The 15,573-nt window shown below is 40.5% G+C and overlaps 1 protein-coding gene across 9 annotated transcripts in view; it reads right to left on the bottom strand.

Moving 5' to 3' along the window:
• LOC121277432 (3'-5' RNA helicase YTHDC2) overlaps window positions 1-15,573 on the bottom strand; it is a 174,098-nt gene that overhangs the window by 133,311 nt on the left and 25,214 nt on the right. For all 9 annotated transcript variants that reach the window (XM_041186886.1, XM_041186885.1, XM_041186890.1 and 6 more), the window contains 6 exons: window positions 12,527-12,693; window positions 12,347-12,449; window positions 8,063-8,219; window positions 5,843-5,950; window positions 5,167-5,321; window positions 2,898-3,033 (listed from right to left, as the gene is read on the bottom strand). In XM_041186886.1, coding sequence (XP_041042820.1) covers window positions 2,898-3,033; window positions 5,167-5,321; window positions 5,843-5,950; window positions 8,063-8,219; window positions 12,347-12,449; window positions 12,527-12,693 — 826 coding nt within the window. The remainder of the gene's footprint in view (window positions 1-2,897; window positions 3,034-5,166; window positions 5,322-5,842; window positions 5,951-8,062; window positions 8,220-12,346; window positions 12,450-12,526; window positions 12,694-15,573) is intronic.

Below are 15,573 nucleotides of genomic sequence, written 5' to 3'. Positions count from 1 at the left end.
TATTGACTTATATGAGGGAAGTGAATGTTCTATCACCAAGTTTGTGGTTGACACAAAAATAGAGGGGAAGGCAAGTGGTGAGGATGACAGTCTACAGAGGGATATAGACAGGTTAAGTGAGTGGGCAAAAGCTTGGGAGATGGAATATAATGTCTGAAAATGTGAGGTTATGCACTTTGACAGGGAGAATAGAGGAGCTGAATATTATTTTTTAAATGGAGAAAGACTGCAGAGAACTGCAACACAGAGGGATTTGGGAGTCGCCGTGCATGAATCACAAAAAGCTTGCATACAAGTTCAAAATAATAGGAAAGGCAAATGGATTTTTGGCCTTTATTTCAAAGGGAATGGAGTATAAAAAGAGAAGTCTTGAAAAACGATACAAGGCAGTAGTTAGACGATTTTGGTCCCCTTATCTAAGGAAAGATATACTGGCATTGGAGACACTCCAGAGAAGATTCAGAAACCTGATCTCAGGTATGGAGGGATTTTCTTATGAGGAGAGGTTGAGTAGGCTTGGCCTATACTCATTGGAGTTTAGAAGAATGAGAGGCAACCTTATTGAAACATAGAAGGTGCTTAGGAGGCTTGACAGGGTAGATGCTGAGAGGTTGTTTCCCCTTGTGGGAGAGTCTAGGACCAGAGGGCATAATCTCAGAGTAAGGGGGTGCCTACTTAACACAGAGATGAGGCAGAATTTCTTCTCTCAGAGGATAGTCAATCTGAGGAATTCTTTACTGCAGAGGGCTGTAGAGGCTGGGTCATTAATTATATTCAAGGCAGAGATGGACAGATTTTTAATCAGTAAGGGAATCAAGGGTTAAGGGGAAAAGGCAGGAAAACGGAGTTGAGGATTATAAGATCAGCCATGATCTCACCAAATGGCGGAGCAGACGCGATGTGCTGAATGGCCTGCTTCTGCTCCTACGTCTTATAGTTTTATGGTTTTTTATACTGACGTGCTGCGCTTCACCATCACTGAGAATGAGGATATTTTTGGAGCCTCCTTCTCCAGTTAGTTATTCAATTATCCATCAATGTTAACCACTGAGCTTTGAGCTGATCCACTGGTTGTGGGATCGCTTAGCTCTGTCTGCAACATGCTGCTTCAACTGTTCAGCATGTATTTAGAGCTGTGATGCAGCATCACCAGGTTGTCACCTCATATTAGGTAATCCTGGTGCTGGTCCCAGCATGCTCTCCTGTACAACTCATTGAACCAGAGTTGACCCCCGGCTTGACAGTTACGGTAGAGTGAGATATAGACTGGCCCATGAGGTTACAGGTTGTAGCGGAATACAATTCTGCTACTGCAGATGGTCCTCAGTGGCTAATGGATGCCTAATTTTGAGCTCCATGATCTGTCCCAAATGTACCCCATTTACTATGGTGGTACTGCCCCAGAAGGTAATAGAGGATGCTCTCAGTGTGAAGACAGGATTGTGTATCTACTCATACTATTGAAATTCTTGTATATGCACACACTTCCTGAATCACATTTGGTTCTTAAATTCACCTTTTCACCATCATACATCTGTCACATTAAATCCATTGGATCAAATTTTTAGCCTTTTTCGATTCCTTCACCCCACCCCACCCCCATTAGGGCTATCTGTACCTTGCTTGTCCTGCTTTCTACCCTTAATTAGCACATTCCTTTAGATAATATCACCACCTTCAACACCTCTTTGTCCTTTTGTCTGTGACATCTTTTGCTTATCTCCACCTATCACTGGCCCTCTATCCAGCTCTACTTGTCCCACCCCCACCCCTTAAACCAGCTTATATTTCACCTCTCTTCTATTTTTACTTAGTTCTGTTGAAGGGTCATTCGGACTCGAAACGTTAACTGTGTTCCTCTCTGCAGATGTTGCCAGACCTGCTGAGTTTTTCCAGGTATTTTTGTTTTTGTTTTGGATCAAAATGAAACATCAGCAAATGAAAACTTAAGATGTAGGCCATGTATAAATAAAAGGCAAGTGGCTAGAAAACTGTGACAAACTAAGAACTTATGATAACATCAATCCTGAAAGAACAGTCACAAAAGTCTACCAATTAAGGAAAGCTCCTCCAATGAAATCAAAATTCTTTAGAAAATATTTTACCTGCTATATTTTCTTCATTAACTGAAATCTACGATGGACAAAATTAACGTTGGTGACACTGGAAAAATTCGTATTTCTCTCTGTTTTGGACACTGAACCTCAGGAAAGGTATACTGGCCTTCACAGAGGTACAGCACAGGTTCACCAGAGTGATACTGGGTCTTAAAGGGTTTAATTATGAAAACAGTTCGCATATTCCTTTGAGTTCATAAGATCTAATTGTCATGTATAAAATGATAAAGAGATTTGGCAGGGTGGATAGAGAGAAACCCAGATCGAAATTGTTCATCAAGCTAATAAAAAAATTCAATTAAAATTTTAACTGGACATCTATTTCACTTTAATTTTATGTACAGATGGAATGTGCATCTAAATGTTCTGTACGTTACCCTGATGCATTATTACATCCATTTTAAACATATATATGAAAATTTTTCTGCGCCGATTGTTCTTTAGTGATTCCTTAGACAAAGCTGAGCTAAGTTTGTGCTTTTAGAAAAATAGTACATGAAATAGAAAACATGACAACATATCTTACAAATAAATCATAGCAAAAACTCAGCAATAAAAAAAAATCAATGAAATGTAAAAAAATATATAACTTAAAGAGTAATAGTTTAAGACCTGAGCCTAAGTTTTAGCAAATGGCCACGGTTTGGTACTACACCATCACCTATGTGGATTGGAGGCTCACGGGCGCACTGCCCACAATTTTCTAATCTACATTGGAGATTGGTGAGGTAGCTTGCGACTGGCATAGACTCAGAAAACTAACCCTGTAAGAAAACTCACCACTGACATTTTCACTTAAAATAAGATGAAAGAGTTGGGCAAAAGCATCAACATCTTTGTGCAGCCAAATATCTGAGAGGCAGGCATCCATTTCCTTTATAAGCCAAGGCTCAAGAGAATTAAAATCTTTTTCATTCTGTGAAGAATAGAAAAGGGGAAGAAAACTGAGACAAGAGAAGCACAACTGTACATCTCGGGCAATAATTCAAATAATAGGCAATCTTTATCCTTTTAGAAAGTCACTTCATTATCAAGTCTGAACAGCATCATCAGTTTGTCATAGGTGCGCAACATAACTCATTACAAGTACAAATTATCAGATCTAACAGTATCTGTGGAGTGAAAAAAAAGTTAACATTTCGGGTCCATATGACTCTTCTTCAGAGCTAAAGAGAAGTAAAACTGTGATGAAATTTATACTGTTTAAGGAGGAGTGGAGCAAGTGAAGCTGGATAGAAGACCAGCGATAGTTGGGGACAAAGGAGAGATTGACAAAGATGTCATGAACAAAAGGACAAAGGGGGCATTAATGGTAGTGGTACTGGCTAAAGGAGATGCCGATGGTGGCATTAAGGTAAGAATGCAGGATGTGATAACAGCAGGACAAAGGTAAGCACTCTGGAAAGAACAACATTAACAAGTGACAGATGGCCCTTGTGGGGGTGGGATGGGGGAGGGGACGATGGTGGGGAGAAAAAGATCAAAAATAGGATAAAAGGTGGGGATAAAACAATGAATAAAAATGAAAATAAATATAAAAATAAGTGGATAAAAAAAATTTAAAAATAAAAATGAATATTGAAAAATGGGATAAAAGCGTGGGAGATGGGTCGGCACGGTTGAGAGCCCTGCCAACCACAGGGGGTAGGGAACCTTGGCTAAGGAACAAGGAAGACATGTCAGAAATGCCATTTTGGAAAGTGGCATCATCTGAACAGAGGCGAAGGAACTGAGAGAATGGGGTGGAGTCCTTACAGGAAGCAGGGTGTGAGGGGCTGTAATCGAGGTAGCTGTGGGAGTCGATGGGCTTGTAATGAATATTGGTGGACAGTCTATCACCAGAAATTGAGAGAGAGAGAGGTCAAGGAAGGGAAGGGAAGGGAAGTGTTGGAGATGGACCATGTGAAGATAATGGAGGGGTGGAAATGGGAAACAAAATTGATAAAATTTTTCCAGGTCCAGACGAGAGCATGAAGCAGCACCGAAACAAGTCATCGATGTACAAAGAAAAGAGTTATGGGAGGGGGCCTGATTAAGACTGGAACAAGGAATGTTCCACATACCCCATAAAGAGACAGGCATAAGTGGTACACATGCAGGTACACATAGTCACACGATTTATTTGGAGGAAGCTCTGAAGAAGAGTCATACAGACTTGAAACGTTAACTCTGTTTTTTTCTCCACAGAGGCAGTCTCGGTCTCAGCTCATTGAAATCAATCTTACCTAATCGCTATGGAATCAGCCTTACATAAATCTATAATCTTAGGAGCTGCAGGATGGCCATCCAGAGCATGGGTGGGCTCCACTCCCAACATTTTAGTTGGGGGAGCCAGGGTCACGGCAGCCTGTTAAATCCAGCCATTGTTGCAGAAAACTAAATGTTATGCACAGAAAGGAAAAATTGGATACAAAACAGTAAAAGGCAAAAAGAGAATGGGTAAAGGGAAATAGAGAAAAATAGAAGAGGATGAATCCCAGCAAAGTGAAAGCAAGTAAGTTCTAATTTAAATGAAAATGATCTTTTTATAGTTTTGGTTATATAGCATAAAAGCTATTTCTGACACAAATGGTTTTGCTACGGCATCATTTGCCTTTTCCTTCAGCACTACTTTTCAGTTCTTTAATAGTGAACTTGACAAGGAAATTCCACGAGAAAAGAAAGCAATTTCCATCCTTTTTGTGTGTGTTTTACTTATCCTTTCCGTTTTGATTAAAATGGTCAAAATAGAACTGACCAAGTACATACCAACTGTTATGATGCAAAAGCAGTGGATGCTCAACTAGAAGGCCTGAGCAAATTACAATCTCTATTCAAGGTGTTGGATGTTTGGTTTCAACCATGGCAGCTTTGGAAGAAAAAAAATATGCTGGCCATCCCCTACTACAGGAGCATACATTGTTTTATGACTGCAACTCTATAAAAATTGGACCATAGATTGAACTGTATGCCCTTGGAACCAATAACGTAAAATGGTCAACTTGGACAGAACAGCAGGAAAATAGGAAGAAAAATCATAAGGCACTCATTTAAAATTTTGACAAATTACCAATTGACTGAATACACTGTCTCCACCATCATCGAGCAAATCATTTTCTGCTGTCAGGCTTGGGATAAATCTTTGTCTTTGATACTCCGATCTGCTGGCATTACTTGTCTCCTTTGCTTTATACCATTCACTTAAGTTTGTTTGTTGTTTTTCCTCTGAGAAGATAAAATGTAATTATTATAACCATTGAACCATACAAACGGCACAGTAAGAGGCCTTTCAGACCATCGTGCCTGCACCCGCCAAAAGAAAGAGAAAAAAAGAAACTAGCCGCTTATTTTTAATCCCACTTTCCAGCACCTGGTCCATAGCCTTGCAGGTTACAGCGCTTCAGGTTCTGATCCAGGTACCTTTTAAATGAGTTGAGCATTTCAGCCTCAACCACCAATTTAGGCAGTGAATTCCAGATGCCCACTACACTCTGGGTGAAAAAGTTTTCCTCCTGTTTTACCAATCACCTTAAATCTGTGCTCCCTGGCATTCTCAGCAGTTAACAATTAATTATGAGTGTGTTTAATGTTAACAAGGTATTACTAGGTCACATTACATTATACAATCAGGTTAAAATCTTACCAGAACAGGGACTGTTGCTCAAACCTGCTGGTTCAATATCAGTTCTTTTTGTTGGAATCAAGCAGTCAGGTAGTAATGTTGATATACATGCATTTGAACTTACCTCGCTGTTTCTCCTTTTTATATTTCAACATTTCTTTGTTTGTATACCCAGTCGTACGCAAGATGTCTTCTAAGAAAAGTTCTTTTACTTCAAATGGTCGCCCTTGAACTTGAAAGAAAGCCAATGATTAAAATCTGAACTTGAATCTGCCTCGTTGCACTCTTCATCTCATAAAATTGAAAATTGTATACTATGGTCACAAGTTTAACAAATATTTGTTAATTCTATTACACATTTCAAAATTATTGTCACTTCCAAGTCCCTTTTATACCATTCACTATTCTCCCAACAACAGAGCAGGTGGCTAACTCCAAAGTTGCAAGAAACTTCGGCAAAAGTTGACACTTCAGTTGGAATTTTACTGCCATGCCATGGAAACAGCCACTGGGTCCAAGTGCAGCTCCTGAGGCCAAGCAGGCCAATGGCAGCTCCTGAGGCCAAGCAGGCCAATGGCAGCTCCTGAGGCCAAGCAGGCCAATGGCAGGACAGTGAAGGGGATTTTACCAGCAACAGCCAAATAAGAGGCCACCACCATCCAATTAAGGATAAGGGCCTGAGTCTTCCAAACAGAGGGCAGGCAGCTCTGCAGTGCCATTGTTAGAGGTGGTCGTTGCTGAGGCTGCAGGCAGAATAAGAGGGCCTGTTCTTGTTGAGGCACCCTTGAAGGGCAAGTCAGAGTTTTTTTTATAAATGTACCAGGGCCAGGTCGGTAGGTCCTGGCAATTGAAGTGGTGAACCCTCCAGCAGCAGCAATGGATACACAGGGGTGGTCACTGCCATCAGTGGGTCCCTCCACAGGACGTGGAGCCTCTGGGAAAAAAGCCACCCCCCCCCCCCACCACTGCAGCAAGTCACCTCAGTCTAGCTGGTGGCCCTCCCATGGAGCAGGGGTCCCTTCTGATAAAATGCCAAATAAAACGGCCGTTAATAGCTGGATTAGTTGGTCAATTGCCTCCGATTGGTTAGCAGCCAAGCCACTGTCATTCCGGCCTTGCCTCGCCATTTTACCAATCCTCTCTTCTCCCAGCCAATCTACAGGGGGCTAACAAATTCCAAGCCCTCATCTTTATTTTCTGATCCTGCTTCGAGCTTGCTGTTCCACAATCAGTGAACCAGGATTGGTCACCTGGCTCGATGGTAACGATGGAGTAATGGATATGCAGGCCATGAGGTTATAGACTGTAGTGGAATACAGTTCTGCTTCTGTTGCTCGATCTGAATCATTTAACACATGCGTAGTGCCACATAATACAATGAAGGGCATCCTCAGTGAAGACAGAAAGTCAACTCCATAGACTATGCAGTGGTCACTTCTACCAAGATTGCCTTGGACAGGTAGAGGAGCAAGGACGAGGTCAAGTAGTTCCTTCCCAAGTGCTGGTCCCAAGCCCAATCTGGTAACTATGTTCTTCAGGACATAGCTTGCTCAGTCAGCAGCAGTGCAACAGAGCCACTCTTGGTGATGGACACGGAGATTTCCCCCAGCCTGAGTACATTGTTGCTTCCAAGTGTGACAACTAGGTGTGGTGAAACTGAAGAGCTTTGATCTGAACCATTGGTTGTGAAATTGCTTAGCTCTGTCTATAGCCCACTGTTTCCACTATTTAACATGCAAGCATGGTGCATCTTCACCAGGTTGGCACCTCAATTTTAACTATGCCTGGTACTGTACACACTCCTCATTGATTTGAGGTTGCTCCCAGGCTTGATGGTAAAAGTGGAATGAGGAACATGCCAAGCTACAAGGTTTATAGATTGTGATGGAATATAAGTCTGCTGCTGCTGCTTGATAGCCTACACCGCCTTGTGGTTGCCGAGTTTTGAGCTGCTAGTTCTGTTTTGAATATCTGTCATGGAGAGTACCCTCAGTGTGAACACTAAACTTCATCCCACAAAGACGGTGCACTGAACACTCCTACCAATACAGTAATGGGCAGATGCATCTGCAACAGGTAGATTGGTGAGAACAAGAGCAAGTAGGGTTTTACCCCCTGTTGATTCCCTCACCACATACCTGAAGGAGCAAAGGTTAATATTTGACAAACTATCTTTAGTTTAAAGAAGTCTAATTTTGTGGCAACATCAAATATTGTTTAACTGAACTATTTGAGACTTAAAAAAAAAAGCCAAAAGCATTTTGAGGCCTCGGCCAAACAAATAGCACAAATTTATTTCAGAATACTAAGTAACATAAAATGTTATGCACCAGCTTTTACTTACTGTAAATTACAGGACAGCCAGTAAAGTATCTGATGAAGAGATTAACATCCAGAGCTGCACTAGAAAGTATAAGTCTTAGAGATGGATGTTTTTGCATCAGATCCCTCAGTTTAGTTAGTAAGAAATCACTAAACCGATCTCGCTCATGCACTTCATCCTGTCACACAAAAAAGGGAAATGAAAGAATGTGCATCTATTTTTAAACATTAATCGTGCACTTAGTGAAACAGGAATAATGCAATATCCATTTTTAATCTGCATAACATGTACTCTTTTCAGTTAGCTGGTTAGTAGCTGCATAGCATATACCCGTACTGCCCTTCTCACCACCCACCCCTATACATTTATCACCAATGTAATTAATTCACTTTATGCGGTAAATTGCCAATGCATTTGTGGGATGAATTCAATCAAGGTCAGCACATTAGTGCTCTAACGTTCAGTGGTACTTATTAGGAATGTTTTCAAGTCTTGCTCCACAAGTCCGACCTGAGTTTCAAGGAAACAGAAGCATTTTGCTAAGCTGTTAAGTTCCTGAATAACTAAACCATAGCTTTCATTTATTATCTAAGCATGCCAGTAAGCCATAGCTTTCATTTATCATTTATTTTCAACCCATTGTGCCAGTATTTAACAAGAAAAAATTTTCTCCCATTGCAATTGGAGAAAGTCGACATGAACCAACTACATCAGTTGGAAGGCTCTGAGAAGTTATGAGATCAGCTGGAAGGAAAACGGATAAAAACAATTTTCACCTCACTGTTGATCGTGTACAAACTTAGAGTAGCAAAGTTTCAAGATGAGGTATTGGTTCTGAGAATTGTTTCGACAATTGCTTTTATTTAGCATTTATCCCTAATTTAGATTGAAGAAATAAGCTGCTAAAAATATTGCTATTAAATTATTTTATTAAATTATTTTAATTTCCACAAATAAACCTTCTAGGGCATGCCCATCTTCTGTTTTTAATGAATGTATATTTTCTCAGGATGTTTAGCAACACTATGTAGTTACTTCCAGTCTGGGCTACAGAGCTGCTTCAAACCTCTGACAATATCCACTTTCTTACCCTTATCTTGTTTAAGGTTAGTTGCAGCTACTTTTTTGAGATAAGGAGAATATTTTCTGGATTATCTGACTTTATTGATCATACCTGCCACTGGACAAATTTAAGTATGCAAGAAATAGCAGGAGTTCAGCACCATTTGCAACTGCTCAGATACCGAAGTAGTCCATGTCCAAATGCAGCATGACCTGGACAATATCTAGGCTTAGGCTGACAAGTAGCAAGTGACACTTACCCCACACAAGTGTCAGGCAATGACCATTTCCAACAAGAGAAAATCCAACCATCGCCTTGATGCTCAATGGCATTACCATCACCGAATCCCCCACTATCAACATCCTGGGGGTTACCACTAACCAGAAACTGAACTGGTCTAGCCATATAAATACTACAAGAGCAGGTCAGATGCTAGGAATCCAAGTAACTCAGCTCCTGACTCCCCAAAGTCCACCATCTACAAGGCACAAGTCAGGAGTGTGATGGAATGCTACCCACTTGCCTGGATTAGTACAGTTCCCACAACACTCAAGCTTGACGCCATCCAGGACAAAGCAGCCCGCTTGATTGGCACCACATCCACAAACATTCACTCCCTCCACCGCCAACACAGAGTAGCAGCAGTGTGTACCAGCTACAAGATGCACTGCTGGGATTCACCAAAGCTCCTTGGACAGCACCTTCCAAATCCATGATCACTACCATCTAGAAGGACAAGGGCAGCAGATAGATGGGAACACCACCACCTGGAAGTTCCCCTCCAAGTCACTCACCATCCTGATTTGGAAATATATCGCCGTTCCTTCACTGTCTCTGGGTCAAAATCCTGGAACTGCCTCCCTAACAGCACTGTGGGTGTACCTACGCCTCATAGACTGCAAAGGTTCAAGAAAGCAGCACACCCACCACCTTCTCAAAAGCAAGTAGGAATGGGCAATAAATGGTGGCCTAGCCATCAAAGCCCACATCCCATGAATGAATAAAAAAAAAGGCTATGCTATTTAACAAGGTCATGGCTAATTTTCTATGCCAACTCCCCTTCCCACACTACCCATTTATCATTTAATGTCCTTAAACCCCAAAAGTCTACTGTCCTGTCTTGGTTTGGAAACAGTATCAGAAAAACCATGATTATCTTCATTTAAACAAATTATACTGAAATTTTCACATTTAGGAATTAATAATGTGATGCATGATGCAAACTGTTGGCCTGTTTGTATGTGAATGTTCATTTAGGGTCTATAATTTAGCTATTTTAAGTTTATAAACAAATGGTTGAGATCCCTTAGTTGCTATAAAGAAACTGGAGAAAATAGTCCATACCACTTATATTGAAGTAGTTAACGTGCACAGGAAATATCAGGGATTAATAATAATTAGACTATAATAGCTCCGCTGGACTGGAGACATTCAGACCACACAATTCAGTTCCTCATGCCTGTTCCTGGAAAGTGCGTTTCTATGCATTTTACATCATGAATGATCGCAATGTAAGATTATTTTTGTTTTCAGAAAAGATTGGTTCTTGTTGACACGCTCAAAATAGCATAACAGGCCAAAGATTACTGTTGGCAATAATAGTAGACAAATGTTATCTATTGGTTTAATATAAATATTAATCCATTTATTTTGACTTCATCCTATAAATTTACATTGAAGTCCATACAACAGGGTTTTCTTCATGTTTATTAAACCCTCCAGGAGAAATTATTTTTGCCTTGAAAGATAACATTATATGGGCCTGCAAAATACCAAAAAATGAAGTGTCAAAACTTATGCCTTTCTGGGGGCGTGTCCAAGGTTCTCATTAAACAAAAAACTCACACCTTCAGTAAATTCAAAAATTCACTACTGCCCTGAATTACACTTGTGTGTGCATAGGATATTTCCCCACTATAGGTGATAAAATGTTGCGTGAGCCTGAAGCTCAAATTATCTGCTCAAATTCCCCTGCATTTACACCACACCTCATCTTCACAGGGAGAAAATTCAGGGATATTTTATAATTGCCATCTTTTCTGGGCTGTTATGCTGGACAGTATTTACCAGATTGGCATGTATTCCTTTTTTCATTGTTCTTTCTTCTCCCACCAACTTCTTGTGCAGTAAGCATTTAATTACAGAAGAAGTCATCTCAACAGGCCAGAATAAACCAAGACTCTGCAGTATACACCTACCAAAAATTATTGGCTATTGCCATTTCAAATTCTGTTGCCTAGTGTGTTCAGTACTGTACTGACACATATATACAAAAAAAGGGGAGGCGTGGCATAGTGGCATTGTCACTATTATTCCAGAGACCCAGGGTAATGCTCTGGGGACCCAGGTTCACCACCATGGCAGGTGGTGAAATTAAATTCGATTAAAAAAAAAATCTGGAATTATAAAGGTCTGATGACGGCCATGAAACCATTGCCGATTGTTGTAAAAACCCATCTAGTACACTAATGTCCCTTAGGAAAGGAAATCAGCTGTCCTTACCTGGTCTGGCCTACACATGATTCCAGGCCCACAGCAATGTGGTTGACTCTTCAATGCCCTCTGACCAGGGGCAGTTAGGAATGGGCAATAAATGTGGGTCTAGCCAGCGATGCCCACATCCCATGAACGAATAAAAAGTAAAAATTGTGATGATTCAGTGCTGGATCATCAATCAAAGGATCACAAATTTAAACTCCAGCTTTGAAATGTTCTCACTAAAAAAAAAAAACACTTGCTGCTGTCTGCAGCACAAAGTACCAGAAAACAGGCATCCCTGGAGGTTTCAAAGTAGAAACGCTGCAGATACAACAATAGGAAAAGGGAGCAATAAATGAATTGAAAATATAGCTAAATCCAAACTTGCTGAGGTGGCTCAGGATAGCTTCCTTAGGTCAAACTTACTACTATTTAATCAACTGCAACTGCAGTACTCTAACAATAGAGAGAGCTAATGTACTTTACAAACCACGCAAGCCATCCACTGGCAGTTATACTGGTGCTATTTATCTGAAGTAGGGCACTCACAGCAAATATAGTGGTACTGTCATAAAAATAACTAATCCTTTAAACCACTATCAAAAATTCATCAGAAATTTCCAGGGGCGCAGGATGATCTCTGCTGGCGTCCTGCTTGCAGGCCTGGCATCTGCTTTGGAGTTCCTGAAACCACACGTCGCTGTGACGGCAAATTCCTGCCCAAACTAAGAAAAAGAATACATGAACGGTTCTGAAAAACTTACCACTATCACATGTGTGACAGCTGCTAAGGTGCCATCTCCTGCCATTAGTGTTCGAAGAAGTACTCCATTTGTACAAAATGTCAGCAATGTTTTTGGTGAAACCCTGTAACAAAAATAGTTTTGCATTAGAAAACATAAACATCAAGAGGACTTGTTGTTTACCAGCTTCTTCCATTATACCTGCTCTCCAGTCGAATCTGATAACCAATAGTCTGCCCAATCTTTTCACCCCTCTCTGCAGCAACCCTTTCTGCCACAGCAATAGCCGCAAGTCGCCTGGGCTGAGTACAGAATATACGGCAGGGTATTCCATTCTTGTAACAGTCATCCAGAAGGAACTGGGGGATCTGAAAAATAGTGCAATGAAGGGTAATAATAGACAGAATCAAAATAAATTAACAGCACTGCGGCAAAAGTACTTGGAAATTTCAAGAATACTGCGCCCTCAGCTTTGTATTGTGTGATCACATGCTCTTCAATAAGCAATTTACTACCATACTTTCCAAAAAGGTAAAGATCAAACCAACATTAAAACAAACAGATAAAAGCAAAACAAACACATTACCTAACAGCAACTATCAAAACTTTTGTCTTAAAATCATGAAAGCAAGTGCAACAGAAGTGACTAAAAGGTTAATGATTTACAATAGTAAATGAATTATTGGCAGAATCTCATCTATAATCTCATCTACTGAAATCAGCACATTTAAAAACACTATCACTTGAACATTTTCTTATTTATTCCGTTTTCAGAATCTTAGGCAAAGGCAAGTTTTAAAAAGCTCTCAAGGAGTAACATTTATATTTTTTTGGAAAGAGTGAATAGGAACATATGACTTAGGAGCAGGAGCAGACCTTCAGCCCTTCAAGCCTGCTCCACCATTCAATAAGATTATGGCTGATCTGGTTGTGGTCTAAACTCCACTTTGCTGTCTGCCCGCCACATCACCTGACTCCTTTATCTATCAAAAATCTGCATAACTCTGCCTTGAATAAATTCAGTAACCCAGTTTTTTTTTTAAAAATTCATTCACAGGATGTGGGCTTTTTATTGCCCATCGCTACTTGCCCTTGAGAAGGTGGTAGCGATCTGCCTTCTTGAACTGCTGCAGTCCATGTGGTATAGGTACACCCATAGTGCTGTTTGGAAGGGAGTGCCAGGAATTTGACCAAGCGACAATGAAGGAACGGCAATATATTTGCTTTCTGGGGAAGAGAATTCCTCAGAAAAAAATTCTCATCTCCGTCTTAAATGGTAGACCTCTTATTCTTAAACTGTGTCCCCTAGTTCTCATCTCTTCCAAAAGTGGAAACGTCCTCCCAGTATTTACCCTATCAAATCCCCTCAGGATCTTGAATGTTTCAATAAGATAACCTCTTATTCTTCTAAACGCCAATGAGTTTAGGCCCAATCCCTTCAACCTTTCTTCATAAGATAAGTCAGCCTTCATTCCAGGAATGAGTTGGGTAAACCTTCTCTGTACTGATTCTAATGCAATTATATCTTTTTTCAAATGAGGAGATCAAAACTGTACACAGTATTCCGATGTAATCTCACCAAGCCCCTACAGTACAGTAAAACTTCCCTACTTTTAAATTCCATTCCCCTTGCAATAAATGGCAACATTCCAATTTGCCTTCCAGAACACTTGTTGAACCTGCTGACTAACATTTTCTGATTCATGTACCAGGACACCCAGGTCCCTCTGTAGCAGCAAGTTCTGCAATCTCCCATTAATTAAATAGTAGGCTGCTTTTCTATTCCTCCTGTCAAAGTGGACAAGTTCACATTTTCCCACATTTTGCTCCATCTGCTAAATTTTTGCCCACTCACTAACCCTGTCTATATCCCTTTGCAGACTCTCCACCTCTTTTTGACACTTTCTACCTATCGTGGTGTTATGATACGGCAAGTGGTATTTGTCAGGCTGACCAAAGCCCAAAGGGAAACTTGGCCATCCTATCACAACAATTTTGCAATTTGTATTTATTACGAGAAGGTTTGTGCACTGAAGTCAGAAGTAATTAGTCCACTACCATCTTTTAGAGATTTTAAAGATTAAGTTAAAACATTTATTAGAAGAAAAGAAAGCTTAAACACACAAGGCTACAGTTACATTTAGTTTTATAATAGTTCTCATGATTCCTACTTAACTAGATTCCCAACTACACGCTCCTTTCAGACAATAATCCAAACAGATTCTTAATCTATAAAACATCCATCAATATTACCACAAGCACCCACTGTTGCTAGAAGGGATGTATTACACAGCTTTTCTCTCCCTCAACAACAGATCTCCAAAGGCTTTTAACACAACCTTGCTTACTGGAACAGCAAACTTCTCCAGGGTGACCAGAGGCTTTTTCCCACAAGTTTGTTTCACAAAGTGCACCGTTTAAGCTCTCACACGGCCACACCTCATACAACATTCCACCTATTTTAAATATATTTTCTCCCTTTCGATATGTAAATCCTATTGTTTCACCTTTGCTTTGGAAGTTAATTTTCCCAGAAAATAAACATCTTTCTTGTTGTCATTATGGCCAGCGATTCTGGGAAAAATAAACTGAATAGCTTTGCCTTATTTATCTTGCCAGTTGTAAACATCTTATCATGTCCCTTTGAAAATGAAACAATCGCTCACGTTATCTCAAAATATAAATTCCATTCACACCTTATCAGCTGTGACTTCATCCTAGCTTACCCACCTCCATTTCAAATGCCTGTTGTACACCTAACCCCTTTTGATGTAAATTCCATTCACACCTTATCAGCTGTGACTTCATCCTAGCTTACCCACCTCCATTTCAAATGCCTGTTGTACACCTAACCCCTTTTGATGATTCAAACATTATAGTCGGAATGTCTGCAATTTAATTAAACTGCACACACACACACACACACACACACACACACACACACACACACACACACACACACACACACACACACACACACACACAACCCCCCACACACACCCCCCCCCCCCCCAATAAACCTGCTTCAGTTTCCCACAGTAATATTAGGGGAAAATATGATATTTCCCTTTCAATGCTATCATTGGCAAATTTAGCTACCACGCATCAGTCCCTTCATCCAAATAGTTGAGGTCTAAGCACTGATCCCTGTGGCATTCCGCTAGTTACAGCTTGCCAACCTCTGGCATTATCTGCTGATTTACTCTTAGATTATTACCTTTGGGATTCTGCTTCTTAATCTGGAGCTT

This window comes from Carcharodon carcharias, chromosome 4 (genome assembly GCF_017639515.1).
Source record: "Carcharodon carcharias isolate sCarCar2 chromosome 4, sCarCar2.pri, whole genome shotgun sequence".
NCBI classification, from domain to species: Eukaryota; Metazoa; Chordata; class Chondrichthyes; order Lamniformes; family Lamnidae; genus Carcharodon; species Carcharodon carcharias.
Note: the sequence above shows the minus strand (reverse complement) of the source record. Positions and strands in the feature narration are given on the sequence as shown.